General features: G+C 41.9%; 1 protein-coding gene across 4 annotated transcripts; it reads left to right on the top strand.

Moving 5' to 3' along the window:
• Positions 1-272: 272 nt before the first annotated feature.
• ZMAT3 (zinc finger matrin-type 3) lies at positions 273-25,578 on the top strand. 4 transcript variants are annotated; one of them, XM_039355422.1, is made up of 7 exons: positions 273-374; positions 1,610-1,686; positions 13,354-13,688; positions 16,409-16,528; positions 21,240-21,406; positions 21,535-21,707; positions 22,653-25,578. In XM_039355422.1, the coding sequence occupies exons 1-7, from the start codon at positions 319-321 to the stop codon at positions 22,862-22,864; spliced, it is 1,140 nt and encodes a 379-aa protein (XP_039211356.1). In that variant the 5' UTR covers positions 273-318; the 3' UTR covers positions 22,865-25,578. The 4 variants fall into 4 exon arrangements, with proteins under 4 accessions (XP_039211356.1, XP_039211355.1, XP_039211354.1 ...); XM_039355421.1 differs by lacking the exon at positions 273-374 and adding an exon at positions 520-754 and having other exon boundaries at positions 21,535-21,638; XM_039355420.1 differs by lacking the exon at positions 273-374 and adding an exon at positions 520-754.
• The last annotated feature ends 1,886 nt before the right edge of the window (positions 25,579-27,464 follow it).

Raw genomic sequence — 27,464 nt, 5'->3', positions numbered from 1 at the left:
GCGGGCCGGGCGCGCGCGCGCGCACACACACGCTGCCCTCGGTGTTTGACAGACCTGCGAGCGCGCGCCGCTCGCGCTCCCGCTCTCCTTTTAGCGGACGGGGCCCTGCGGCCGCGCGCGCACACGAGCGCCGGGGGCTCGGCCTTCCATTGGAGCTTTTCTTTCTTTCCTTTCTTTTCTTCCCTCCTCCTCCTCCTCCTCCCCACCCCTTTCCTTCTTTTCTCCCTTCCGCCTTCGCTCCACCCTACAAACAAACAAAAACACCCACCTACGCCCCTCCTCCCCCTCCAAACAGGAAGCGAAAGGAGGCGACCCCGGATGCAGACCCAACAACGGCCGTTGGGAAGAAAAGAGGCCGCGCGTGGGGAGTTGGGGTGGGGAAGGAAGGATGAGCGGGGGGGAGGGTGGTGGTGGTGGAAATCCAATCATAGGCACTGATCGATTTCCAAAGCGCATGCGTCTGTGACGCAAGCGCGGTGTTTTGAGTGGTGTGAGGGTGGTTGGGGCGATAAGGGGGGGGGGACGAAGTGGAGAAACTTTTATTACTACATTGTAATTAGTCTTGGTTTGCCTAACTGTGGCGTATTTTAATAAGAAGCTATAGGGAATAGCATGGAGCGCTAAGCCATATGTCAGAGATTAATATCCCCAAAGCTACAGTTACAAAACAGACCAACTTAGAATGTGACTTTTTGATCTTGATGTGCAGACCTGACACTCCTACCTCTTTTCCCTACAACGACAACCTTGTGAGGTGGGTTGGACTGAGAGAGAGTCACTGGCTCAAAGTCACCCAGTCGGTTTCATACATAAGGGAGATAGATCTAAAACTCACCTTCCCCCCCCCCGCAGGAAACTGGCTATATATCTATCAGTATGGTCACTAAGTGTTTCACTACTAATAACTTCATGGTGTGTAATCAAACATGGAAGAAAATATATAGATCAGGGTTGGCATGCGGTGTCTTTGATGCTCTGAGCTTGGTTATTGCAGACATTTCATTACCCAAACCAGGTAACATCATCAGTACTAGTAAGAAGTAGGATTTGCTCTCATTTTATATTCTAATGGTTTGCCTCGTCAGTGTGTGTGTGTGTGGGGGTCTTGGAGATCCCTTGGTTGGGCTGTTAAATAGAGCACCTGGTTAGTATGGAAATGTATGGCAATATGTGTGTATTTGTCAGAGCTGATGGTGAAGTTTTCTCCTGGGTGAAAATTCCCCCCCCCTTTGAAAGGAAGGAGTCCCTAAGAATTATTCTTAACCCATTTCCTCTTATCACAGGTGGCAAGAATGCTCACAGCCAGCTTTTGCAGCATACAAATATAAAAAAGGATATAGTCATCCTGCACTGAATCATGGGTTACTCCCATGATTCTTTAAGGATTTTTGAGGGGTATCTGGTGGAGCCATGTTTTGGAAGGGCAGGGATGCAGTGATTTGCAATTAGTCATGACTTGATGATTGATATTGTCAACTAATAGAATGTACAATGGTTACTTACCCGTAGTACAAATGGATACCTAATTCTGGAAAGTGCAAAATGCCAAGTGTTAGAAAACAGGTACTTATTATAGAATTTGGAATAATTGGACTATTCCTTTTGTCAGAAATTATGAACATGTCATCATGCTGGATGCAGCTACTAAGAAGATTGATGAATTCCATCAACTGGTTAAATATGGAGGCAAGTCATTCCATTTAATTGTTCTATCAGGAAATTTATCTTGTTCTAGGTTGCTTCTATCCTTGATTAGTTTCTATTCATTGCTTCCTGTCCTGCCTTCTTGTCCTTTGGAGAATACGTTGACCCCCTCTCCTTAGATATTGGAACACTATGGGCTATTAATAGCCCTTTCTGATGTATGTCTCACAAGGAGTTAACTAGGAATTATAGTACTTGACTCTAATAATTAACAAGGGTCATTTTGAAAAAGGCTGTTTTTGGAATAGTTGGCTTAGGGCTTGAAAGATTAGAGCAAAGATTTGGAATTAAGCCTAGAAATAATTGGACTAGACTGGGACTAATATGGCTGTTACTATATTGTCATGAATCATTAAACAAGGAAGATGGGAACTGGCCAGCCAAATGCTTCTGAGGCATCATGTCAAAGTTATAGTTAGTCTACATCATTTACCAGTAAGAGGTTTGTTTGTTTTTCTGTTTTGCCTTTGACTCATTGCTGGAGACTATTGGGACAGGGCCATGCGGTTATCCAGGCAACAATGTATTTTGTCACTACCTCTTTAGAGCTGAGAGAAAGTGATGAGCCTGAAATCACCCAATTAGCTCCTGTGCCTAAAGGAAATTTAAATTAGTTTTAAATTTCCCCACTGCTAGTCCAGCCATTAACCACTAGACCAGACCAGCTCTCATTCAGAATGATCTATTTTAATTATAGAAATTCCATTGCAGCTGTGCTGGATAATAATGTGAATATTATTTAATGTGCTAGCAGTATTAAGAGTTATTCTCCACAATTATATTTAAAGCTTAATGACCTCTAATCAATAATTGTTCCATACTATTGTTCCATAATAATGGCCTTGTTGTTCTAGATTACTCTTTTCCAGGTTCTGTCGTTAGGGAGGGACTAAGTAGTATTTCCAGTCATTTAGAGACCCTTAAGTCAATATCAAGATTTTGAAACTTACTCAAAGCAAATAGAAGAACATTGTAATTACAACCAACTAGGGATATTGTCCAAAACAATGCATCATAAAATCCAGGTTATGAAGCTTTTTTTAAATAAAAAAATAGTTCCTAATTAAGCAAAAATAGCCCAGAGTTATTACCAGTACGGCAATGTACAAATTGTGTGTTTGTGTACATAGAGGATCCCACACATATGTATATATAGGACCCAAGTTGCAGACTGCAGAGAGGCTGTGCCACACTTAGTAACAGGATGTAAGAGGCAGGTAAGAAGGAACAGCTTGCGTGAAAAGGCACAACTAACTAGTTGGCTTATATATAGGAACGTCTGCATGGTGTGCAGACTATATTTTCTCAAGTCCGGATAAAGATTTCCACAGAAGGTCATGGAGAATTAAGAGGGCTGAGATCCTGTGGAACTTCCAGATCCAGATGGACAGGCAGGTACTGCTCAATCAACAGCAATAGCAATAGCACTTAGACTCATATACCACTTCACAGTGCTTCACAGCCCTCTCTAAGCAGTTTACAGAGTCAGCATATTGCCCCCAACAATTTGGGACCTCATTTTACCGACCTCAGAAGGATGGAAGGCTGAGTCAACTTTAATCAACCAGACATTGTAGTAGAAGACAAGAACCAGAAGATGGTGATAGATACAGTGGTACCAAATGACAGCAACATCTGGGAGAAGAAGGAATATGAGACACTGGAAAAATATTGGGGCCTGAAGGAGGTATTAGAGGGGATGTGGAAAATAAAAGCAAAAAATGATACCAATGGTAACAGGAGCACTTGGGGCTGCAAGTCCTAAGCTGGGAGAATGGCTTCAACAGATGCCAGGAACAACAGTTAGTGCTTTGTGTATTTCATGTCTCAGTGAATATTGAATAAGGGTTAGTTGCATTAGCCTTCCTGTTGGAGATGCAATTCAAAAAATGAAATATTAATTCATATGGTTTCCATTTGCCCTAACTGTGCAAACCTTTGGGCTAAATTTGAATAATTAATAGGATAATTAGGCGATCAAACCCGTCAATCCTAGAGGAGATCAACCCTGACTGCTCTTTAGAAGGCCAGATCCTGAAGTTGAAACTCAAATACTTTGGCCACCTAATGAGAAGGAAGGACTCACTGGAGAAGAGCCTAATGCTGGGAAAGATTGAGGGCAATAGAAGAAGGGGACGACAGAGAAGGAGGATGGAGTCACTGAAGCAGTAGGCGTGAGCTTAAATGGACTCCAAAAGATGGTAGAGGACAGGAAGGCCTGGAGGAACGTTGTCCATGGGGTCGCGATGGGTCGGACACAACTTCGCAACTAACAAAGAACATTGCATATGAGACATACATATATTCTTCTTATACAGATAGTCCTCAACTTACAACCATTCATTTAGTGAACAAAGTTACAATGACACTGAAAAAAGTGACATGACCATTTTTCACGTGGACGAGTGTTACCACATCCCCACAGTCATGTGATAAAAATTTGTACACTTGGCAACTGGTGTCCTGGGTTCTTGTGATCACCTTTTTGCCAGATTCACTTAAAAACCGGGTTACTAACTTAACTGCAGTTGTTCACTTAACTATGGCAAGAAGGGTCCTAAAATGGGGCAAAACTCCACAAATGTCTTGTTGAAATGTTAAATAATGTTAATAAAACTATTTTATTTGCATTTAGTTTATTTTAATAAATATCACTTATTGACAGTACTGGTTCCTCTGAAGTAGAATATTCTAATTCACATCAGGCTTCTTTAAAAAGAATTTTAGTTTCAACTATTTATTCATTTCAGAAGAAAGAGTAAATCATGACACATCACTTGGGTGAAACACAAAACAACTGATAGCAAAGCTGCTGCATTTTGACACATGCTTTTTGTTCCTAGATGATCACTGTTAATATGATATGTAGAAATAAGGATAAGTTTCAATGTTTTCCATACCTTTAACCACTGTAAAATACTTAGTGTAAATATTTGAATTACTGTTATGTATTTTTACGAGTGTGTGTCAACTACAGCCCAGGTTTAGGAGCTAAGCATCATGTGACAGAGTGAGCTCCCATTACTTGCCCCAGTTCCTGCTCACCTAGCATTTTGAAAGCTTACAAATGCAAGTCAATAAATTTGTACCACCTCTATGGGAAGGTCACACCATTCTGTGTCCCTTGGTGTATAGCCATGTTGGCTACATGACCACAAAAGTGTTTTTGAACAATGCAGGCTCCCTCAGCTAAGAAATGGAGATGAGCACCACCCACTAGAGTCGGACCTGATTGGACAGAGGAAACCTTTATCTTTACTTTTTTATTTTTAAAGATGCTTGGTATCCTGAAGCAAAATGAGATCTGAGCTGCAAAAATGTAGAAGCCCACTAGATGGGGGAGCAAAATAGCATGACGCATATCCTTTGCTGCTCTCTCGAGTTTCTCTTGGTTTTGTCAGCCTGTGCATTCTAGACTCACCTTGGCTACAAAGCCATCTGGGTGACCTTTGGCTAGTCACTTTCTCTCAGCCTTAGGAAGGAGGCAATGTAAAACCACTTCTGAAAAACCTGGCCAAGAAAACTGCAGGGACTTGTCCAGGCAGTCTCCAAAAACTGGACACAGTTGAATGGAAATTAAAAACAAAACAAAACCCTGTAGTGCAGTGGTTCTCAACCTGTGGGTCGGGACCCCATTTGGGATTGAACGACCATTTCACGGTCGCCAAACAATGCAGTCCGCCATTTTTTCCCCCTTTTTCTTAGCTGTGCTACTCCCTTTTATTCTATTGGCTTTCAAAAGCCAATAGGAATTGTCCAGGCTGTCTCTGCCCTGCTGAGCCCGCCAAAAGTCCCATTCTGCAAACGATGCTGCACCAGTTGAGTAGACCTCGACTTACGACCAGTTGGGGGTCACGGCATTAAAAAGGTTGAGAACCACTGCTGTAGTGTAATTTTTTTTTTACTTTCAGAATGCTTAATGTGAAGCAACTGGAAGGTTAATGGCTAAAAAAAATAATTTAGCATTTTGACAGACTTTTATATATAGAAAAGGAGTAATCTAATCACTGTGTTGCAGGCAGTGATTAGATTCATAAAGCCAATTAATCTGTTATCAGTAAACTATTGTTAAATAAACTAGTTTGAGTTTAAATATCACGCTAAGCCTTATTTGCTAGATTCGGCGTGGAGAACCTGACCTGGCATCAGGAATTTGGGATTCAGTTTGTGTAATCCCACTAAGCTATATATATATATCATGGCTTAGAAAGAAAGAGACAGAGAGTAAGAGACTATGCTGATTGTATAAGGTTATGATATAACAAGGAAAAAGCACCCACTTCTAATTAGTACTAATAGGAGGGGGGCACTTTACACGTGATCTCCAGTGTTTATCCCTTGTCTGGGCTGTAAACTTCAGGGCAAGCATCCTTGGATGACAACTGAGAGTCTGAAGATTCAGTGCCATCTAGTGACCATTTAGATTTTTGCAGCCTATATGTGATAACCCTGGGTTATTCAGTGTATGGATGTTTTTGTTCCCATCACAAGAGGGAGATGGAATTCAATACCCTAAATCAGGGGTAGGCAACCGGCTCTTTTATGACTCGTGGACTTCAACTCCCAGAATTCCTGAGTCAGCATATCATAGCTGACTCAGGAATTCTGGGAGTTGAAGTCCATGAGTCATAAAAGAGCCGAGGTTGCCTACCCCTGCCCTAAATGCTCAACTTCATGATTCTTTGTTTTTTAAAAAGGCAATACTCGATTTATGGAACTATGCGCCCTTATAACAGTGTTATTCTTTCGGTAGTTATGAGACTACTGTTACTTTACAGTGGCGGGGGGGGGGGGAAGCAAGTCTCTGGATACCCTAACACAGTGTTTCTCAACCTTGACAATTTTAAGGCATCCACATGCCTTAAAATTGTCACGGTTGAGAAACACTGCGCCTAACACGAAGTTAGGGGCACGCGCTGGGCTTAATTATACTGTGATCCCTTTGATATTGGTTAGCGTGCATCGGCCACATCCAGCAGTTGGTCAACGCAACAGTGGCTTAAGCTGAACCACGCGGTACGGAGACACCGGTAACTCCTAACCGAGTCTGCAAAATCGAGCCATCCTTGCAGCGGGTTTTCCACCGCCCCTAGGATTCCCCCAAATGTAAGGCACCGGGCGTCGGTCCTGGGAATCGGCATCCTGGGAGTTGTGGTCCAACGCGCTCGGAGGCTCTCCGGCTGGGGGAAGCCCGCACCGGCGAAAAGCGATTCGGCCGCGCCTGGAAGACTCATGCGCTCTGGGAGGAGACGTGGCAGGGTAGTATCCCTGAGTCTCCTCCCCTCCAGTTTGGCTCTGCGGTCACTTCCTGCAGCTGTTCGCATCTGTGTCCGGTTATGCTACGCCCTCCCCCCGGTCTCAGCCTCTCTCCTTGGTTAGACAGGCAGCGGGGCTGGGGAAGATGGGAAGAGCGAGCCCAAGGTGCTGAGCCCGCACCGGAGCGCGCCGCAGCCGGCGATCGGCGTCCTGGAGGAGGCGACTGACGCCCGCGCACCTCCCTCTCCTCTTCCAGCTCTTAGAAAGCCGGTAGGTTCATGCCGTCTTCTTCCCTCCCTGCCTTCCTTCTCTTCCGGAGATTTGGCGTGGGAGAGCCGTCACCCGGCAGACCCCGGCGAGGAAGCGGAGGCTCCGGCTCTGCCTTTCGTGGTTCGGGGCTTTGACACCTCTGTTGCAGCCGTTGTTGTTTAGCTTGGCTTTGGGGAAAAGTCTTTGAAGTGGCTGCAAGGCGATGCACATCTGTATCTGGAAAGGGAGAGGCAGGACTGGATCGGATCGAGAAGGCGAGGGAGAGAGGAAACTCATGATGGTGATGATGAGGATGGCGATGATGGTATCAATCCCTTGCAGTTTAGCAGTCTGTCGTGAGACCCCCAGAACACTGGAGCAAGAGAGAGAGAGAGAGAGAGAAAACCCAGCTAGTCCTCAATTTACTATCACAATAGAGTACAACATTGATGTTGCTAAGGGAGACATTTGCCCCACTTTATGACCTTTCTTACCACAGTTGTTAAGTGAATCACTGCAGTTGTTAAGTTAGTAACACAGTTGTAAAGTGAATCTGGCTTTCCCTACTGACTTTGCTTATCAGGTCACAAAAGATGATTTTATGACCCTGGGACACTGCAACTGTCACAATTGTGAGTCAGTTGCCAGGTGTCCAAATTTTGATCACGTGATCGTGGGGATGCTACAATGGTCATAACTGGGAAAAACAGACATAAGTCACCTTTTTTCAGTGCCGCTGTAACTTTGAACGGTCACTAAATGAACTGTTGTAAGTTGAGGACTACCTGTAATGCTTAAATTAACCTGAGGAGAGCGTCTCTGCCACCTCAGCCCTACAAGGATGTTCTCTAAGCCTTGTCCTCAGCTGTGTTGAATCTGTTCTCTTTTGGGGTGGGGAGTAGCAAAAAATCTCATTCGGTGTTGTGAATTTCCTGCTTGAGTTATCAAATCCTCCTATTTTAATAGGCTCTCCCAGGGTGCTCCTTTCCATTTCATGAATCCGGAATCAAGCACTAGAGATTAACTTTCATTCCTAGATGAGTTGCTCTAGCTTTCAACTGCTGAAGCTTGCTAGTTTCTTCTGGAAAATCTGCCCAGTTTCCCAATTATGTATTTATTTAGCTAACATGGAAAGATCTCTCCTGATGGCTCACTTTTATTTGCCATAATGAAGTATTGCAAAACCTGGACACTTGAGACCAGTGCAATGGCAGTAATACTTCTCCAGGAAAAGTCATAACAATGTAGGGAGAATGCACACATGTTCTTGTTAAGTGCCCCGCGAGCAACAGGTGCCCTGCTGGAATCTCTGAATGTCTAAGGAATTTCTCAATCATGATTGTCCCAAAAGTGCTTTTTCCAAAAGACAACTGGACTTTCTTGGTTTTTTGTTTGAAAATGTTTTTGCTTCTTCAGTTCAGTTCAGATGAAAAGAGACAGGAAGAAAGTCTAGTAGGGACCTCCCCTACACCGATTTTCCATCTGCAGGCATTTTTATGAAGGTCTCATGTTTATTTTGTTTTATGGTGTTTTCTCTTTGAACTGACTGAAATGTTCAGATGGGGTAGACGGGGTTATGTGAAAGAAATATTGCTAAACAGTGTTTACTTATTTCTTTCCCTTCTTTGGGAGGAGAAGAAGAATGGAAAAGGTATTGCAGATCAAAAGCAAATTTCAGTTTGGTCAAATCAATCACCTTAATAGTGAAGCGTTTAAAAGATTGGATTTTATTCAGGCCCCTCTGAGCAATGAATTTCGCTGTGTGGCCTTCACCAGTCACTCTCAACTTATTTTGCAGAGTTCTTAGACTAAAGTGGAGGGGAAAAACTATTTTCCTCCCTTCACTAAAAGTAGGAAGCAGAAATATCACTGAGTTCAATTTTTGTGTTTTTGTGTGTGCCTGTGTGTGTGTGTGTGTGTGTGTGTGTGTGCATTGCATCTAGCAGAAATTATATCCTGCCCATCTTGTATGTACACATCACTTAGACTGCCTTACATTACCGTATGCTGTCTTCAATGGGGGGGGGGGGAAGAACAGGGAGTATATAATAACAGAAAAAAAATTATACAAATGTAAATAGTGTTGTCTAGCAACAAGTGTGTTCCTTGGCAAGGGTTACATAGAATGCCGGAAGATACCTGAAGCTTCAGATATTCAGGTATCTCTTGAATTTTCCTCCTGTGGTGATAGCAGACCATCGTACATTGGTATTGCATGCATGATATCATACATTTGTTATCGTCATCATCATCATCATCATCATCTCTTCACCAATCAGATTTCCTGTAACTCTTCAATGAACCAGATAGAATAGAACGGAACAGAACAGAACAGAACAGAATATAATAATAACTTTATTGTCACTTTGAATGTACACTAATCGGCATACATTAAAATGAAATTTCGTTGCGCACAGCTCTCAAAGGGTCACCACCTTCAATATATACTACATAAATATGCCAAAAATAAATAAATAAATAAATAAATACATAATTATGCATATATCCTGTTCATGGACTATTATTGCGGTTGCCATCAATGGAAAATATGTCAGAGAGGTATTAGTTTTGAGAATGTCCTGAAACAAATTGTTATTGAGCATGCGCACAGACAGACATGTACAGGTAGAACAACAGTTCATTTAGTGACCGTTCAAAGTTACAATGGCACTGAAAAAAGTGACTTATGATCATTTTTCACACAACGGTTGCAGCATCCCCACAATCACATGATCAAAATTCAGACACTTGACAACCCGTTTATATTTATGGCGATCGGAGTGTCCCGGGGTCATGTGAGCATCTTTTGGGACCTTCTGACAAAGTCAAAGGGGAAGCCAGATTCACTTAACGACTGTGTCACTAACTTAACAGCTGCAGTGATTCACTGAACGACAGTGGCAGGACGGGTTGTAAAATGGGGGCAAAATTCACTTAACAAATATCTCACTTAGCAACGTAAATTTTGGGCTCGACTGTGGCCGTAAGTCGTGGATTAAGTCAAGGACTATGTATGTGTTTGTGATGGGGGGGGAAGAATTGTCACAGGGAAGGAGTTCCGTGGTTTATAGTGCCACTTATCGAGAAGGCCCTACTCCAGGGGTAGGCAGCCTTGGCTCTTTTATGACTCGTGGACTTCAACTCCCAGAATTCCTGAGCCAGCATGGCTCAGCTTGGAAACCTCTCCCTTTCCCCTCAGCATGGCTGGCTCAGGAATTCTGGGAGTTGAAGTCCACGAGTCATAAAAGAGCCAAGGTTGCCTACCCCTGCCCTACTCTTTTTGAAGTTCACCGGCTCTCCTTTACACAGTTAGGTGTTTAATGCTAGCATATTAAATCAAGGCTGAGGAGAAGCAAATGATGAAGATGAAATTAAATCAAAATTCCACATTCCAATTTTTGCTAGACAATACAGGTAATCCTACGCTCCCAACCATTCGTTTAGTGAGCTTCGAAGTTACAACGGCACCAAAAAAAGTGACTTATGGCCAGTTTTCACACTTACGATGGTTGCAGCGTCCTCATGATCATGTGATTAAAATTTGGGTGCTTGGCAACCTGGCACGTGTTTATGAAGTGGCAGCATCCTGGGGTCATGTGACCAACATTTGCAATCATTGTAGGCAGCGTTTGAGAAGCAAAATCAATGCGGGAAGCCAGATTCTCCTTAACGACCAGCCAATTTCCTTACCAACTGCACTGATTCACTTAACAACCTTGGCAAAAAGCTTGTAAAATGGGGAATGACTGAACGAACAACTGCCTTGTTTAGCAGCTGAAATTCTGGGCTTAATTGTGGTCGTAAGCCGAGGACTACCTGTACTTTTGGTTAAAAAAAAAAGATTAGACCTTGTCTTTCTTCTTTTGTTGCCCTGCCATTGAAAAATTTAAAAAAAGTGAACTAAACCCTCCAATTTTTCTCATTACCTTGTGCAATCTGTACTCTTGCCTCACCAGACCAAAAGCAGTGCAGTAACCAGATGTGTAGCTATGCGTATTTGGCTGTGTTTTCTGTTTCTTGCAGTTCCAGGCAGATGGCCTGGAAAGAATGCTTATGGGTAAAGTGAATTGTTGCAATCTTTAATAGGTTTGAGGTTGTACAGCACATCTACCACTTATAGATATACGTATAGTTTTTTTCATGCCCACCTTTACTATTTATTTCAAAACCAAGGAGCAAGAAAGAATCATCCAGTGGAATAATAGAAAATACTTGTGGCTCGGGTTTTAGATTTTTGGCAGTGGTTTTGCTCTCCAAGCTTGTTTCAAATATAGTTTCTGGACATCTCGTTATCAAACTGGGTAACATTGGTAATCATCCAATGGATTATGTTTTCAGCAAGTTCATATTGTGGCGATCCCACAAAATTTCAATATTCCACAGAAACGGCATATCTGCAGATGGGAAGCTTCCTTTCTTAAACTACGTTACCATTTACGATATTGCTGTTTGATATCACAAACACGCCTCTCCAGTTTGGTCTCCACTGATGTTGGATTTCAACTCCCAGATTTGCCACCCAGCTCAGGAAAACAAGAGTGTGGGAAAGCTGAGTTGGAAGACAAAAGTCTAAAAAGAAAAAAAAAAAAGGGGGGGGGGTTCCCTAGTTGACCTAAGATCATATAATGGCTGGGAGTATACAGGTATAGTAGTTCTTGACTTACAACAGTTCCCTTAGTGACCGTTCAAAGTTACAATAGCACTGAAAAAAGTGACTTATTTTTTACACTTACGATCGTTGCAGTCTCCCCAAGATCAATGATCAAAATTCAGACAGTTGGCAACTGACTCATATTTATGATGGTTGCAGTATCCCGGGGCCATGTGAACATCTTTTGTGACCTTCTTATGAGTAAAATCAATGGGGAAGTCAGATTCACTTAATAACTGTGTTCCTAACTTAAGAACTGCAGTGATTCACTTCACAACTGTGGCAAGAAAGGTCATAAAAATGGGACAAAATTCACTTAACAACTGTCTCACTTAGTGTCAGAGCATGCACAGTCTTATTGCGCTGAGATAACCCAGGAGAAAACACAGTAAACAGTGGTCTATATTAAATGGTGATTTATCTTACACTATCTACAATATCATACATCAGGAACAATATATATACATGTGTTAATACAGCAGGCTCCAACCCACAGCAGTTACAGCAGGAAACGGAAGAGAGAGCACACATCTGCGGAGCCTTCCCTTTTATACAAAGGCTCTTAAAGAGACACAGACCCAGCTGGCTCTTAAAGGGACATAGACCCTGCTGAGTCATTTCCAACATTACATCATACATCTCACGTTATACAAGCTGGTTAGCTGTTAAATTATTACCTTGACACTTAGCAACAGAAATTTTGGGCTCAATTGTGGCTGTAAGTCAAGGACTACCTGTAGCCTATGCTAAACCAGAGACTAACAAGTTCCATTGACTTGAGGACCACACTAGGCTACTGGTAACATGTCAAGGGCGACACCCCAAAAACCTCTGAGGCTATATATCCCCATTTTTGAAGCAGATTTGGGGAGTGGTGCAGCAGGGCAACCATTTTGTCCTTTATAGCTTGCCAAATCGTACCAAATCCCCCCAAACCCTAAAATTTTGGTCCTGACTCCCCTCCAGGGGTCAGGATTATGGAAGGAATGCTGATGGATCTCATGTAGCCTCTGGACATCACATTTTGCACACCTGCGGTAGGCTAAAAAGTGAACTTTCTGGCCTTTGGCATAGCCTCTTTTGCGAACTTAGTGAGGACTGCAAACCGCAGTTTATTATCAAGCCAATTGTGACTTAACAGACTTTATAAAGATTCCTTAGCAGGTGAATACTGTGAATGAGTTGAACCAAATCTTGCCCTGTAGGTATACTACCCAACCCAATTCTGACATTTGTCGTTAGAGCAGTGGTTCTCAACCTTTCTAATGCCGTAACCCCATAATACAGTTCCCCATATTGTGGTGACCCCCAACCACTTATACATCACTGGGTGCCAGGGGCGTGGCCAAAGAAAAGGGGGAAAAATGGCGGACAGCCTTGTTTGGCGACCCCCATGAAATGGTCGTTCGACCCCAAATGGGGTCCCGACCCACAGGTTGAGAACAACTGCATTAGAGGCTCCTGTTGAATTGAATTTTTCTCTTGCTTTTCAGTTTGGATCCGAAGTCGTCTTTGGGTTTCGAAGAGAGAATGCTGGAAGGTCGGTCAGCCAATGATTCTTTTGCAGCAAGTTGGGTTTCCTCCTCTTCCTCCTCCTGAAACGCCCCCATCTCTTCCTATGTCAGTGGCCACCAGGCCCACAGCCACCTTGCCACTTTCACCACCGAAACCGCTGGGACCGGGGCCATCCTTGCCACTTGCTCAAGATGAGGAACTCGCCACGAGGGGGGAGCAGGACCCCTTGCTGGAAGAACTATGCAAGCCATTATGCTGTAGGCTTTGCAACGTTACCCTGAACTCTGCCCAACAAGCCCAGGCACACTACCAGGTGAGGATACCCTGTTTGCCTGTCCAAATCTCCTGTGTAGTTCAGTGGGTTTCACAGCCGAAGGTTGCCATTGATTGTCCAAGGTGATATCATTGGAGATGTCAGCGTATAAACTGCAGGCTAACTCTGCCCACAGCCCAGAGTTCAATCCTAATGGGCTCGAGGTTGACTCAGCCTTCCGTCTTTCCAAGGTCGGTAAAATGAGGACCTAGATTGTTGTAATATGCAAATTATGCTGACGTTGTAAACTCCGTAGAGCAGGGGTGTCAAACTGCCGGCTTGCAGGCCGGATGCGTCATGCCGAAACCACGCCCACCTCATTGCCAGCAATGGAAAAAAAAGTCATGATACGTCGTGACATGTCACGTGACGTGGCAAGTTTGAAACCCCTGCCCTAGAGAGTGCTGTAAAGCCCTATGGGGCGGTATATAAGTCTAAGTGCCATTGCTATAAACTGTAGTTTGTTTGAGAAGAAGCAGGTAGTCCTCGCATTCAACGTTGCAACCTACCTACAAAAAAGGGAATTACTGTGTTTCTCTGAAAATAAGACCCAATCGGAAAATAAGCCCTAGCATTATTTTTCAGGGCGCTTGTAATACAAGCCCCACCCCCAAAATAAGCCCTCAGTTAACATCGTCAGCCAGACGGACGCATTTAGTACCGTATTTCTCTGAAAATAAGACCTAACCGGAAAATAAGCCCTAATGCATCTTTTGGAGCAAAAAGTATGTCCCAGTTCTGAAGTTCTGACAGTTGGCTCCTCCGTGCTGGTCATGTGACCACATTTTGGGTGCTTGGCAACATGGCTGTATTTATATTGATTTGGGGCATCCCATAGTCACATGACTATGCTTTACGACTATTTTGCCTTAAACTGGAAGTTATTTCTGGTTTTCTGCAAAACTGCACCTTAGCGAACAATGGGTTCGCTTACAGTAATGAACGTGGCAGTTGTTTTACGATAGCCATATTTGCTTAATGACTGCCACAGAATAGTCATAAAATTGGGTTGACGTGACTGATTTAATTTACGACTGTCACAACCTATGACTGTAATGGGCAGAATTCATTGTGGTTGTAAATTGAGGACTACCTGAACTGGCACACTGTTCTGGGTCATCTTTAGACAGCTCCTGTTATTGGACTAAAAGCTGAATTATAAAACAGGAGTCGTGCTTCACACAAAACCTTTGCCATAAGTTTGCAATACAGAGATTATAAATGAAGCATCTCCTTTTCAAAGAAGCCTGCTCTTTTTTCCTGTGATCGTGGCTTGTAAGAAGGGTTTCTGTTTTGAAAGACAAGGTATAACTAATTGGAATGAACTATGATAAACATAAGGAAAGAATAATAATAGGCCCAATGAAGTAAAAATTGGAGGCTTGAATTCTACTTCATTTTTTAAAATTATATAATGATCAGCATAGAAATCCAGTAATCTCATAAAAAGGACAGGATTCCTGAAAAATAATATTCAGGATAAAAAGCTTACTTTGATTGTAAGACAGAACACAGTCATATACTATAATAGCCATATTCTATACCAGGAGTAGGCAACCTTGGCTCTTTTATGACTCGTGGACTTCAACTCCCAGAATTCCTGAGCCAGCATGGCTTAGCTTGGAAACCTTTCCCTTTCCTCTCAGTATGGCTGGCTCAGGAATTCTGGGAGCTGAAGTCCACGAGTCATAAAAGAGCCAAGGTTACCTACCCCTGTTCTATACCATTTATAATCCTACCTAGTACGTATCCATCAAGGCCAAAAATCTGATTCCCCCCCCCAGTGAATTTGTCTACTTCCCATCCCACCATTTAATGGCGATGCATTCCATAATTAATTCAGCTTTGTCCATGTAATTTGGGCTTTGCAGACTGACGGAGGAGGGGGAGAGGGGATGATTCCCTGTGAATGGCTGGCAAGTGTGCTTGTCCAGCTCCACTTGTGCGAGTGGTGTGCATAAACACATGCCAGTTGCCAAGTAACACAGATTTTGATCATGTGACCGTGGGGATGCTGCAGCAGTTGTTAAGTGTGAAAACCAGTCATAAGTCGCTTTTTTCAGTGTTGTAACTTCAAATGGTCACTAAAGGAATGGTTGTAAGTTAAGGACTACCTGTATCTCTCCAAAGTCAGGGAGATTACACCTGTTCTAAAATCTGGGTAAAAATCACCTTCTGAAATTATGCTGCTTTTTTCCCCACCTTCCTAGTTTGATTACAAAGACCTGTTTCTTAACAGAGGAATGTCTCTCTGTTCAAGAGCTATTTTAGACTGAATGGCCCATCAGGACCCCACTCCTGATGTAGATGTGTTCAAGACTCTTTGATAGGGAGCAGTTTCAAGCATTCTATGGGGTAAAAAGGGTCCTTCAACCCCTGCAAGGCTTAAAGCACTAATTTCCCTCCTTCATCTAACCACAAATCCACCCTTCATGGAACACCCCCCACCAAAAAAAACCCTAGAAAAGGAAGCTCTGAAGATTTAATTCCACCACTTAGTATTGATGGCTTACGAAGGAATGGTGGTAGGTCACTGATGACTTTGGTGCAGTTTGTGCTAGGCCAGGGGTAGGCAACCTTGGCTCTTTTATGACTCGTGGACTTCAACTCCCAGAATTCCTGAGCCAGCATGGCTCAACTTGGAAACCTTTCCGTTTCCCCTCAGCATGGCTGGCTCAGGAATTCTGTGCTAGGCTAATAACAGAAATTTGATTTTCCAGGGTAAAAACCACAGTAAGAAACTTCGGAATTACTATGCTGCCAATAGCTGTCCAGCTTCTGCCCGAGTGAGTAACTCTCTTGAGCCAGCTACTCATCCAATGGTGTCCCTTGCACCCCAGGTAATGATGTGTAGCAGTGCCATATTAATCAATCAGTAGTGCATCTTCTTTCAGAAAACTGGATATTGCATATTGTTTTGTTGGGTTCTGATTTCTGTGTTTTCTTTTAAATCTAAGTTTAATTCTGTTTTCTTACAAACTGTTGAGGTGGTTTGTTAAAAAGCAGAGGGTGACTATTGAACTTTAAGGCAAATTAGATGATGTACTAAATGTGTGTTTATTTTAAAGTGTTCAGGTTTTATTCTTAAATGGTAACTTAATTCATTGCTCCCAGCACTTCAATCTGTTTCTCCCCAAAGCTGCTGCCTCTTTGCAGATTTAAGAAGGTTTTCTTGAATGTACCAATTCCTTCCCTTCTCTAGGGACTGTTATTGTTTAAATATAAACAACTAAGCTTAAGCATACATATATTTACTATATTGTCTAGATCAGTAGCTCCCAACCTTTTCTATACCCCGCACCCCTAGAACGCTTCTGATATATTCTCACACCCCTTACAAAAGTTCGAAATAACAGCAACGAATTATGCATATACACATAATTTTGAAAACCCAAGTTTTTGCACTCCCTGGAATATCGTCTCGCACCTCTGGTTGGGAACCCCTGGTTTAGATGAAGCTTCGCTGAGTGGTCCTGCTATAAAAGCTTATAACCTGATTCGCACATTATGTTCAGTTATGGTTTACTTAATCATAATATATTGGCTATACTACAATTGGCTTGGTTCACACATTATGCTAAGCCACGAACCAGAATTCACAAAGCAAAGTGGTGTATTCATGCAGCATTCTTAATGAAAACAAACTACAATTTAACTTAGTAAATTGTGGCAACCAAGTCTGTGTGCTTTGCGCTGATAGTTCTCTTGGGGTTGCGGGCCAACATAGGATTTCTCTTTCATTGGAACGTGATTACACTCGTATCATTTGGTGGCATTTTTCCAGCATTAAATGGAGGAGACTGGGGAGTGTGTTCAATGAAGGTCAAATAAGATTGTGGTTCATCTGCCTACCCATTTGCAAATTTCAGTGATCACCCATTCTTTTAATCAAATATATATAAAACAACACCCAAAAGAAAAATAAAAGATGCCAGTTTATATTTTGAAACCACTATGACTATGTGAAGATTTTAGTTTTCTTGAGAAGTCTATAATGATGGGAAAAGTGGAAGGAAAGAGAAGAGGATGGCCAGCAGAGGAAGAACTGAAGGATCAGGTTGAGTATAGATCATAGCTGGGTGGAGTAATTCAGGACTGGAATTTGAACAAGGTACTTCTTCCTTCTACTGCATCAGGGGTCTTCAAACTTGGCCCTTTTATGTCTTGTGGACTTCAACTCCCAGAATTCCTCAGCCAGCATTGCTGGCTGAGGAATTCTGGGAGTTGAAGTCCACAAGTCATAAAAGGGCCATGTTTGAAGACCCCTGTAGTAGATGGATCACATGAAGAAGACTAGCAAATGTCCGATCATCCATCTCTGTGTCTGCAGATATCCCTTGTTGCCCATCAAGTTTCTTTCTCTGCCCTGCTTCTTTGAATCTAGAAAAATAAGCACGTATGTTTCTCTAAGCAACCCCCATTTATCTGTTACAGATAGTCCTCAACTTACAACTATTTGTTGAGTGAGCATTTAAAATTACAACAACACTGAAAAAAGTGACTTATGATCGTTTTTTTTTCATGCTCATGACTATTGCGGCACTCCCATGGTCACATGATCGAAATTCGGATGCTTGGCGACTGGCTCATATTTATGGGGGTTGCAGTGTCCCGGGGTCATGTGATCCCCTTTGGCGACCTTTTGACAAGCGAATTTGGGAAGCCAAATTCACTTAACCGTTTTACTAATTTAACAACTTAACAACCGATTCACTTAACAACCGTGGCAACAAAGGTCATAAAATGGGGCAGAACTCATTCAGTGGTGAAAAAAGCAAGGTTCTACATTTAGGCAAGAAAAACCAAATGTACAGGTATAGTATAGGGGGTACCTTGCTCAATAGTAGTAACTATGAGAGGGATCTCGGAGTCCTAGTGGACAATCATTTAAATATGAGCCAGCAGTGTGCTGCAGCTGCCAGAAAAGCCAACACAGTGCTAGGCTGCATTAACAGAGGGATAGAATCAAGATCACGTGAAGTATTAATATCACTTTACAATTCCTTGGTAAGGCCCACTTGGATACTGCATCCAGTTTTGGTCACCACGATGTAAAAAGATGTTGAGACTCTAGAAAGAGTACAGAGAAGAGCAACAAAGATGATTGGGACTGGAGGCTAAAACATATAAGGAACGGTTGCTAGAATTGGGTATGTCTAGTTTAACGAAGAGAAGGACAAGGGGGGACATGATAGCAGTATTCCAATATCTCAGGGGCTGCCATAAAGAAGAGGGAATTAAGCTATTTTCCAAAGCACCTGAAGGCAGGACAAGAAGCAACGGGTGGAAACTAATCGAGGAGAGAAGCAACCTAGAACTAAGGAGAAACTTCCTGACAGTGAGAACAATTAATCAGTGGAACAGCTTGCCTCCAGAAGCAGTAAATGCTCCAACACTGGAAGTTTTTAAGAAGAGACTGGACAGCCATTTGTCCGAAATGGTATAGAGTTTCCTGCCTGAGCAGGGGGTTGGACTAGATGACCTCCAAGGTGCCTTCCAACTTTATTATTATTATTATTATTATTATTATTATTATTAACAACTGTCTCACTTAGCAGTGGAAATTTTGGGCTCCGTTGTGGTTGTAAGTTAAGGACTAACCTGTAGAAAACTGACATTTTGGTGTGTGGATCATGGGAATAAATAGGTATTATAACATCTGATGTACAGATATTATATTGCCTATGTATTTCGCCATTCAACATACTGTTATATATTTTATAACTAGTTCCTGGCCTCTGCCTAAAATTAAAGTTACTTTAATGGCAACTTCACTAATTTATTTTCTGAGAAGCAGGACTACCTAGCTGCCAAGTGGAGAAGGCAACCCCTAAGACACATTCAGATGTGTCCACAAGCCTGAAAGGATTGGGAAACTGTAGAATAAATGATCCTGTGTTTTCTAGAAGAAACACAGAGAAAATTGGCATTCATATATCTCTTTCAGTATAGTTCAGTTCCTTTAATTAAGGGAAATTAATTATATTCCCTCAATTCAAGTGTAAATTCATAAGGCTGGCCACTGGGTGGAGGCAGTTTCTTAGATTAAAAAAAAAAAGAGCTTCTTTAAAATCTAAAATGTCTTTTCACAGTACTTACCCTCATAAAAGCAAATGGGTGTCATTGCTGTGTTGGGAATAATTTCCAGTGAAGTCAGCTATGATACTACGATTTTACAAAGAAGTTTGAAAAGGAGACCCATCAAAAATTTACTAGTAGCAGTGAACCAACCAATCAGTGTCTCAGCCTAAAGACTGTTGGGCAAATAACGGACAGATGAAAATGAAAATTGAAAAACGTTGAATTCGCTAAGGAAATAGAATGTAAATAAGCTTTAAAACTGAAATTTTCATTTGTGGATAGGCTGCTGAAGCACAGAATTTGGGGGTCAATTTACGAAAACAATACAATGCAATTGTATTCCTTTCAATAAAAGCCAGAAAGAAGATTACAAATTAGCTAGTTAAAGTATGATTAATCCTTTCCCCATTGACTGTCCTTCTCAGAAGCTGTCTGGGAAGATTGCAAATGGCGACCACAAGAGCTTGGGACACTGCAACCATTGTAAATACATGGTGGTTGCCAAGCACTTGAACTGTAATTACACAACTGTGGGGTGCTTTGACAATCATAAGTCCAAGAACCAGTCATAAGTCACTCTTTTCTGCATCATTGTAACTTTGAACAATCTCTAAATAAATGGCTGTAAGCTGAGAACTACCTGAAGGGAGATTCAGACTACACGTCAAGATGAATTTCCCGATGATAAGAGCTGTTGAAAATCAGGGATGTCCAATCTAGGCAACTTTTAGAACGGTGGACTTCAAGTCCCAAAATGGGAGTTGAAGTCCACCAGTCTTAAAGTTGCCTGGATTGGACATCCTGTGTTAAACAATGGAAAAGTTTTTTTTAAGAGCTCTGCTAGTCTCCCCTCTTGGGGGTAGTTGATGGATTTCCAAACTACAAAAAACTGGATCAAATAACTTTGCCTCCAATTCATACATAAAGTTTCTAAACATGCTTTTAAACACGGAGTTTCTCTGTAGAAAACTCAGGACTGGGGACAAAAGAAAATCTCTGTTTCAGCTGTTACTGACTGCATTTCATTGAGCTGGAGTCTTTCTTTTTTTTTAAAGTTTTTATTTTCCATTTTTCATTACACTCATACAAAATACTTCAGATAACGAGTAAAATAAATTTATACACACAACTTTCGGTATTGCTCACTCATTTCCCCCCAAACCGCATCCTCCCTCTGACTTTCTGCCTTACTTCCCTCTTCCTCCCTCTTCTTCCTCACCACTCTCCTCCTCTCCTCTTTCTCCTCCACCTTCCTACTTGCTTCTCCCCTTCCTCCTACCTGAGCTGGAGTCTTGTAAGGACTTTTGGACTGCTTACGAAGTCATATAGATAAACATGGTAAAAATCAAAGCTGTAACACTAGGTCAAAAAATACTGTATTGACAGCTTTTGGGATCTCATTCAGAATTTTTGTTTGGAAAGAAAACAAATGCTTTGATATATCTAAATATATCCTCCTTTTTTGCCCAGGGGTCCTCCCCGAAACCAGGAGGGCGAGTGATCTTGGCCACGGAGAACGATTATTGCAAACTGTGTGATGCGTCCTTTTCTTCACCAGCAGTGGCCCAGGCTCACTATCAGGGCAAGAACCATGCCAAAAGGCTGCGGCTGGCTGAGGCACAGAACAACTCATTCTTGTAGGTATTATTAAACGCTCAGCAATGGTAACGGGCTTCAGTAGTTCCGCTAACGTTTCCTGCTGACGCCTGTACATTTTCATCACCTCCCTGCAACTAACTGGTGTTTTCCTACTGTCACTAAACAGAGAGTCGTCTGAAATGGCCGGTAAAAGGAAAGCACGAAAAGAAGGGAACGAATTCAAGATGATGCAGAACAGAAGGAATGTTTATGCCGTGCAAAATAACACAGGTATGGTCAAGATTGGCAAGAGTCTTTGGTATTCTCCAGGGCTTTCCCAGGCCATACCACAGCAATTTGGTGAGAATTATTTATTTATTTATTCGCTTCACTAGAGTAAGACTAAAAAGCAGAGGTTTTCTCTCGCCAAACTTGGTAACTTTTAAGATTTGTGGATTTCAACTCCCAGAATTCCGCAGCCAGCCATGGCTGAGGAGAGTAGGAGTCCAATAATCTGGGAGTTCGAGTCAACTGATCTTAATGTTGCTAAATTTGGAGATCACTGTTCTAAGCCAAGGAAACACCCACATTTCGGCCCTAGTTCCTCACCTTGTTAAAAAATGTGCAGAACTGAATATCAAAGGGTCCTGTTCTAATAACACATCACACCACCCTGCTTCTCAGGAACTCATAAGCTCTTCCGCACAATGCTGTCATGTTGTGCAATCCTCTCCCCCTCTAGGTGCTGCAGTTTAAGTCTTCTTAATACAGGTAGTCCTCAGTTTATGACCATAACTGAATTCAATTTTCCATTGCTAAGCAAGATAGTTGTTAAGTGAGCATTGCTTCATTTTACTTTTGTTTGCCACAATTGTTGTCAAGTGAATCACTGCAGTTGTTAAGTTAGCAGCACGATTGTTAAATGAATCTCGCTTTCCCCATTAGCTTTGCTCATCAGAAGGTTGCAAAAGTTGGGTCACATGACCTCGGGACACGGCAACTGTGCTAAATACATGCCAGTTGCCAAGCATCCGAATTTTGATCATGTGACTACAGGGATGTGGCAATAATCGTAAGTCACTGTTTTCAGTGCTGTTGTAACCTTAAACCGTTACTAAACCTTGCAAGTAACGAACGGACAGTTGTAAGTCAAGGACTACCTGTATTCGAGAAAATGTACGGGTTCTCATGAGTTGGTGATATGCTTTGAGGGTGGAACCAGCTGAGCTCTGGTGGACGTCATCTTTGGGGAAAATTCTTCCTGGTTGTCTGTCTCCAAAAAATGTTTTGCTTGCTTTCCTCCAGGCCCTTATTTCAACCCCCGCTCCCGTCAGCGGATACCTCGTGACCTCGCCATGTGCGTCACCCCCAGCGGCCAGTTCTACTGCTCCATGTGCAACGCCGGGGCCAGCGAGGAGATGGAGTTCCGGCAGCATTTGGAGAGCAAGCAACACAAGAGCAAAGTCTCCGAACAGCGGTATAAGAACGAGATGGAGAACCTCGGCTACGTCCAATGAGACTCGATCCCCGATAGCCGCTCTTTTTTTTTTTTTTTTGACTTTTCCCTATGTAGGGAGCAGCTTCTGCTTGCTTGCCTGCCACGTGCCCTGCATCTGTGCTCTGTGCCTTAGGAGGCCTGCTCCCCAGCTCTCTCTGTGCTTCTCACAAACCTAACAGTGAAGTCAATGAATTTAAGTCAAAAAGACAAGAGAAACGGGGTCACACCTCCCCATTGGCAGGAATGTGTGCTACAGGATATTGGATGTTGATGTGTCTGGCCCGTTAGCTGCCTTCGAAAGAGAACCTGCCCCTTTCACTGATCCCCTGCCATCCCCCTTGCATGAGTGAGCTTTGCTTGGGAAGGTAGCGAAGGGTTCATCCCCCCCCCCTCTCTCTTTTTGCTGTGCATCACGCCACGTTTGCATATGGCGACTTGGTGAAACAAAGGACAAAGGGTCAGCCTACGGCGGCGTCACCTGTCTGGGGAACGCTTCCAATTCCTCCTCCCTGGTTAAGTCCCATCATCTCCAGCTGTGCAACGATTTGGGAGAGCAGAGGCAGGAAAGACCTCTGTGGCCAGTCAGAATGATAAGAGCTGAGCGAATTGAACCAGTAGGGACCCGGCTGCTATTAAACAGTAACGGAAAAAAAGGGGAAAAAATGTAAGCGCACCAAGTGAATCTTGGAAAGAGTGAGTCTTAGGATGTAAATTCTTTTTAAATCAGTATCTTTTTTTTTTTTTAGGCCCACCTAGAAGCCAGGAAAAAGATGTGTTGTTTTAATAAATAGCAACCTGAGGCTATGCCCAGGCGAGGTCTGAAGCGTTTTCAAGACAGGCACTACACTCAAAAAGGCTTCAGGCTTCAGTTCCATAGCATCCGGTTCTTTTACATCCTCAAGTTGCTGTAGCTTCCTGCAAAAATAATCATTTATTATTATTCTGGGGGAAGATCCAGTGCTGGGTTTGAAACCAAATTCAAGTATGCTTGGGTGTAGTATATTAGAATGAATGAGAGAATTTCCTTTCCCTAATTTGAGGCTTTGCATCTGTTGGAATTGCTGCTGAGATGATGCTGACTTGGTACTTTGAACGAAATAGGAAAAGCAGTTCCCAAATTATTTTGTAATAGGTGGGGTCTTTTCCCTTCCTGATACTTTCATTAATTGATTTTTTTAAAAAAATGCTTTCCATTTTTGGCAAAACATCCACAAGCAGTCTGGGCATTACTGATTTGAGAACAAAAATCTGAAAATGAGTTCTTTTGGTTTGTACTGTACTGTTTTGTTTTGTTGTTAGTTCTAGCAATGGAGGCCAATAGCCTCCAAATCTCCAGAATGATGCTTTCAGATGCAACTCCTTCCCATAAAGCACATCCTAGACTGGGATTGGCAACTATGGCCCCTTTATGACCTGTAGACTTCAACTCCCAGAAATCCTCGCTCAGGAATTCTGGGAGTTGAAGTCCACAGGTCATAAAATGGCCATGGTTGCCCACCCCTATCTTAGACAAATGCATAGGTACTATGCATGAAATATATGCTTTATTTGTGAACTTCTAACCCAAATCAAGTAAAACTCTTCTCATTAGCAGTCTCTGTCCTTGTCTGGAGGTTGACCATGTAGATGGCCACCAACTTCTATCTCGAACATGCTTGCAGGAATAACATTTTGTTGCAATTTCAACTGTTAGAGGAATTGATGTTCTCTCTCTTTTAAATATGCTCCCGTGGTTGAATGCCTGTTCAAGTGACAACGATGCAGCATTCCACCATAACACCAACACGATGCAAACCTCTCTTCCTCATGGGCGTCTTTTTGTTTTTAACTTTTCATTTGTAACCTTCTAAGTTTTAAGCTTTGGGAAAGTTGCTTTTCTAATTCTCCTAATCACAGTCCTTAGAGGTAGGTGCTAAAAGCTCTCCACCCCAACCCTGTTCAGATGTGTTGGATTTCAATTCCCACAATTCTACCACCACCATATACGAGAGTTCGAAACTTAGCACATCTGGACACACTAAATAGGGTTTAATCCTTTGCTAGGTTCAGCCCTATTGTTAGAGATGATAACTTTCCTTTGCAAGTGGGAGAAAAGACTAGATTTGAAATGAACACAAAGAACATATCCATGCAAAGAAATGAAAAACTGAGGTACTTAAGATAGGAATTGAGACGGAGGAGTGCCTAATTACTATTTGTCCTAAAACCCAGCTGTTGATTTCATTGAGAACAGATCTATCAAAAATCCAAGTGGATTATGAAAATCCAAGTGGATTATTTTGCTTTTACCAATAGAAGAGAATATTTGTAGCTCAGGGTTGAACTGTGGGGTACTTGGTGCTCTCTGAGCTTGGTGGTTTTCTTGCAGACATTTCCTTACCCAACTAGGTAACATCATCTGAGAGCAAACCCTAGTCCCTTCTAGCACTCACAATTTAAGAAAACAAGTTCAGAGAGCATCAAGGACTCCAGATTAGCTCTTGAAGATAAAAGATTGGTATCTTTTTTGGCATAAATCTTCAGCCTGTTTGGAAGTTTGCAGCCATAATGATTACAGACCTTAAGAGGTGACAATTGGAAAGGGAAAACAAAGGAAATGAAATATTTATCAAGTTGTCTCACTGGCCAGTAGATTGATTTTTTTTTTTGTATGTGTGCTGCTACTAATCTGTATATTTTTGTATTTATTTTGATCATGCTGACCATTAATAAGCTCACAAATATTTAAGGGGTTATCTGATGGTTTTTATTTTTTTGCTGCTTTTTTAATTTTGATAACATACATATCATTACTTTTTTGAAAAGTTATTTATTATGTTTCTAGAAATGTGTTTTCTTTTGACCTTTCCATGAATGTTTTGTTCTTAAATGATCCCTATAGGATCCAGTCATTGGAACTGAGTGGCCAAGCAAATACTATGCGGTAACATCAATCTTTGATTGTTTAGGACTATGATGCTACTTAGGATTTGTAGCTTTGTCTCTGTAAAACATAGGAGCATTATCTTTATTGCAACATTGCCATTTTCTCATGGGTCTATCCGACCTGGCTCACATATCACACTACTAAGCCATGTTTTATTAATAACCCACAACTGAGTTCATATATCACACTAAGCCAAACAAGTACGGTTTACAAACCAGAACAGCTAGTCTAAAGATGGCAGTGGGTGGTTTTTCTGGAGGATAGTTATGGTATTTTAAATAAAGGGTCAAATCATTAAGAGCTAATCTTGAGTTTAAATTTCCTCCCAAGTTGACCAATGTTTCTGTATAGCTTGTTGCCAGATCAGACATATAATCTAGATCAGGGGCATCCAATCTTGGCAACTTGAAGAATTGTGGACTTCTAGAATTCACCCTGCCAGAATTACAGGCTGGAGAATTCTGGGAGTTGATGTCCACAAGTCTTAAAGTTGCCAAGATTAGGTACCTCTGATCTAGATCTTGCCATGTTTCTTTATGCAGGGGTTCTCAACCTTGGCTTTGCTGGCTGAGGAATTCTGGGAGTTGAAGTCCACAAGTCTTAAAGTTGCCAAGGTTGAGAACCCCTGCTTTATAGCAAGACTACGTCAACCGAAGTGCTTAAGCCTAAGTAGAACTTAAATGTGTCAAGTTTAACCTAGTGTACTTTCAATTGGAAATTAATATACACATGGGGCTTTAATATATCCAAATGGGGAAGAAGTTGCTTCCTAGGATATTGTGTGATATCTGTCCAGCTTTAGCATCCCTCTCAGTCATGTTCCCAGCAGTGAAATAAAATCAAGGTTTGCTATAGAATGAATGAATATTACATGGATCCTTTCTAATCTCCATTCTTATAAGGTTTTTTTTTTAATGTCTTTGTTTTCTCCTTGGTTGATCTTCAGAATAGAAGTAGTGTCTTTTGCAGGATGCTTGCATAAGTCACCCTGCATTTTTTCAAGGCACGTCTTTGTAAATGGATGGATGAGCAGTAAATTAAGGAAAATGATGCAGCGAGACCTGAGGCTGGGCCCTTCCTTGTAACAATTTAGGAGGAGCTCAAAACACCTATTTTTCCTCCATTTGTTATTATACATTTTTGAAAGAATGTAAGAAATAGATGACACAGGTAGTGAAATACAGGCAGATATGCACCTGATCTGAAATCCATAGCTAGTATAGTGTAATACATCATTAGAAACTTAAAAGTACTGTGAGATATTTCATATCTATTTTCTAAACAAAATTTTCCTGCCTCTATTGAACTTTCAGCTAAAGCTTGGTTAATTTAGTTCAAGTCATTAAAAAAATATAGATAGTAAATAATACATTAAATCTCCATAGAGATTGTCAGACATCCAGGTCACCCAGGTTGTCTCAAAGAGGATTTTAAAAAAAAATAAAAAATAAAAAAACATTCCAGTTGCTTTTTAAAAAACGGAAAAGCACCTTTGAGAATACGTTAAAGCAATTCTATAAACCAGTGTTTCTCAACCTCAGCAACTTTTAAGATATGTGGACTTCGACTCCCAGAATTCCCCAGCCAGCCACTGCTATAAACTATATATCACATTAGGATATGAATTCTAAAAATTTTGGATGTAGCATGATTCTGTGCATAATAATAATCTAGTCCTAGAATGGTTTTCAAT

The sequence above is a fragment of the Crotalus tigris genome, unplaced genomic scaffold (genome assembly GCF_016545835.1).
Source record: "Crotalus tigris isolate CLP2741 ecotype Arizona unplaced genomic scaffold, ASM1654583v1 scf7180000018690.2240587, whole genome shotgun sequence".
NCBI lineage: Eukaryota > Metazoa > Chordata > Lepidosauria > Squamata > Viperidae > Crotalus > Crotalus tigris.
Note: the sequence above shows the minus strand (reverse complement) of the source record. Positions and strands in the feature narration are given on the sequence as shown.

Bases quoted from the DNA above. Each gene is read 5' to 3' on its own strand.
- ZMAT3 (XM_039355420.1), top strand. From the start codon at position 630: ATGTCAGAGATTAATATCCCCAAAGCTACAGTTACAAAACAGACCAAC. The intron at 755-1,609 runs GTGGGTTGGACT...TCCTTTTGTCAG, and splicing joins TACAACGACAACCTTGTGAG to AAATTATGAACATGTCATCA. The intron at 21,407-21,534 runs GTAGGTATTATT...GTCACTAAACAG, and splicing joins GCACAGAACAACTCATTCTT to AGAGTCGTCTGAAATGGCCG.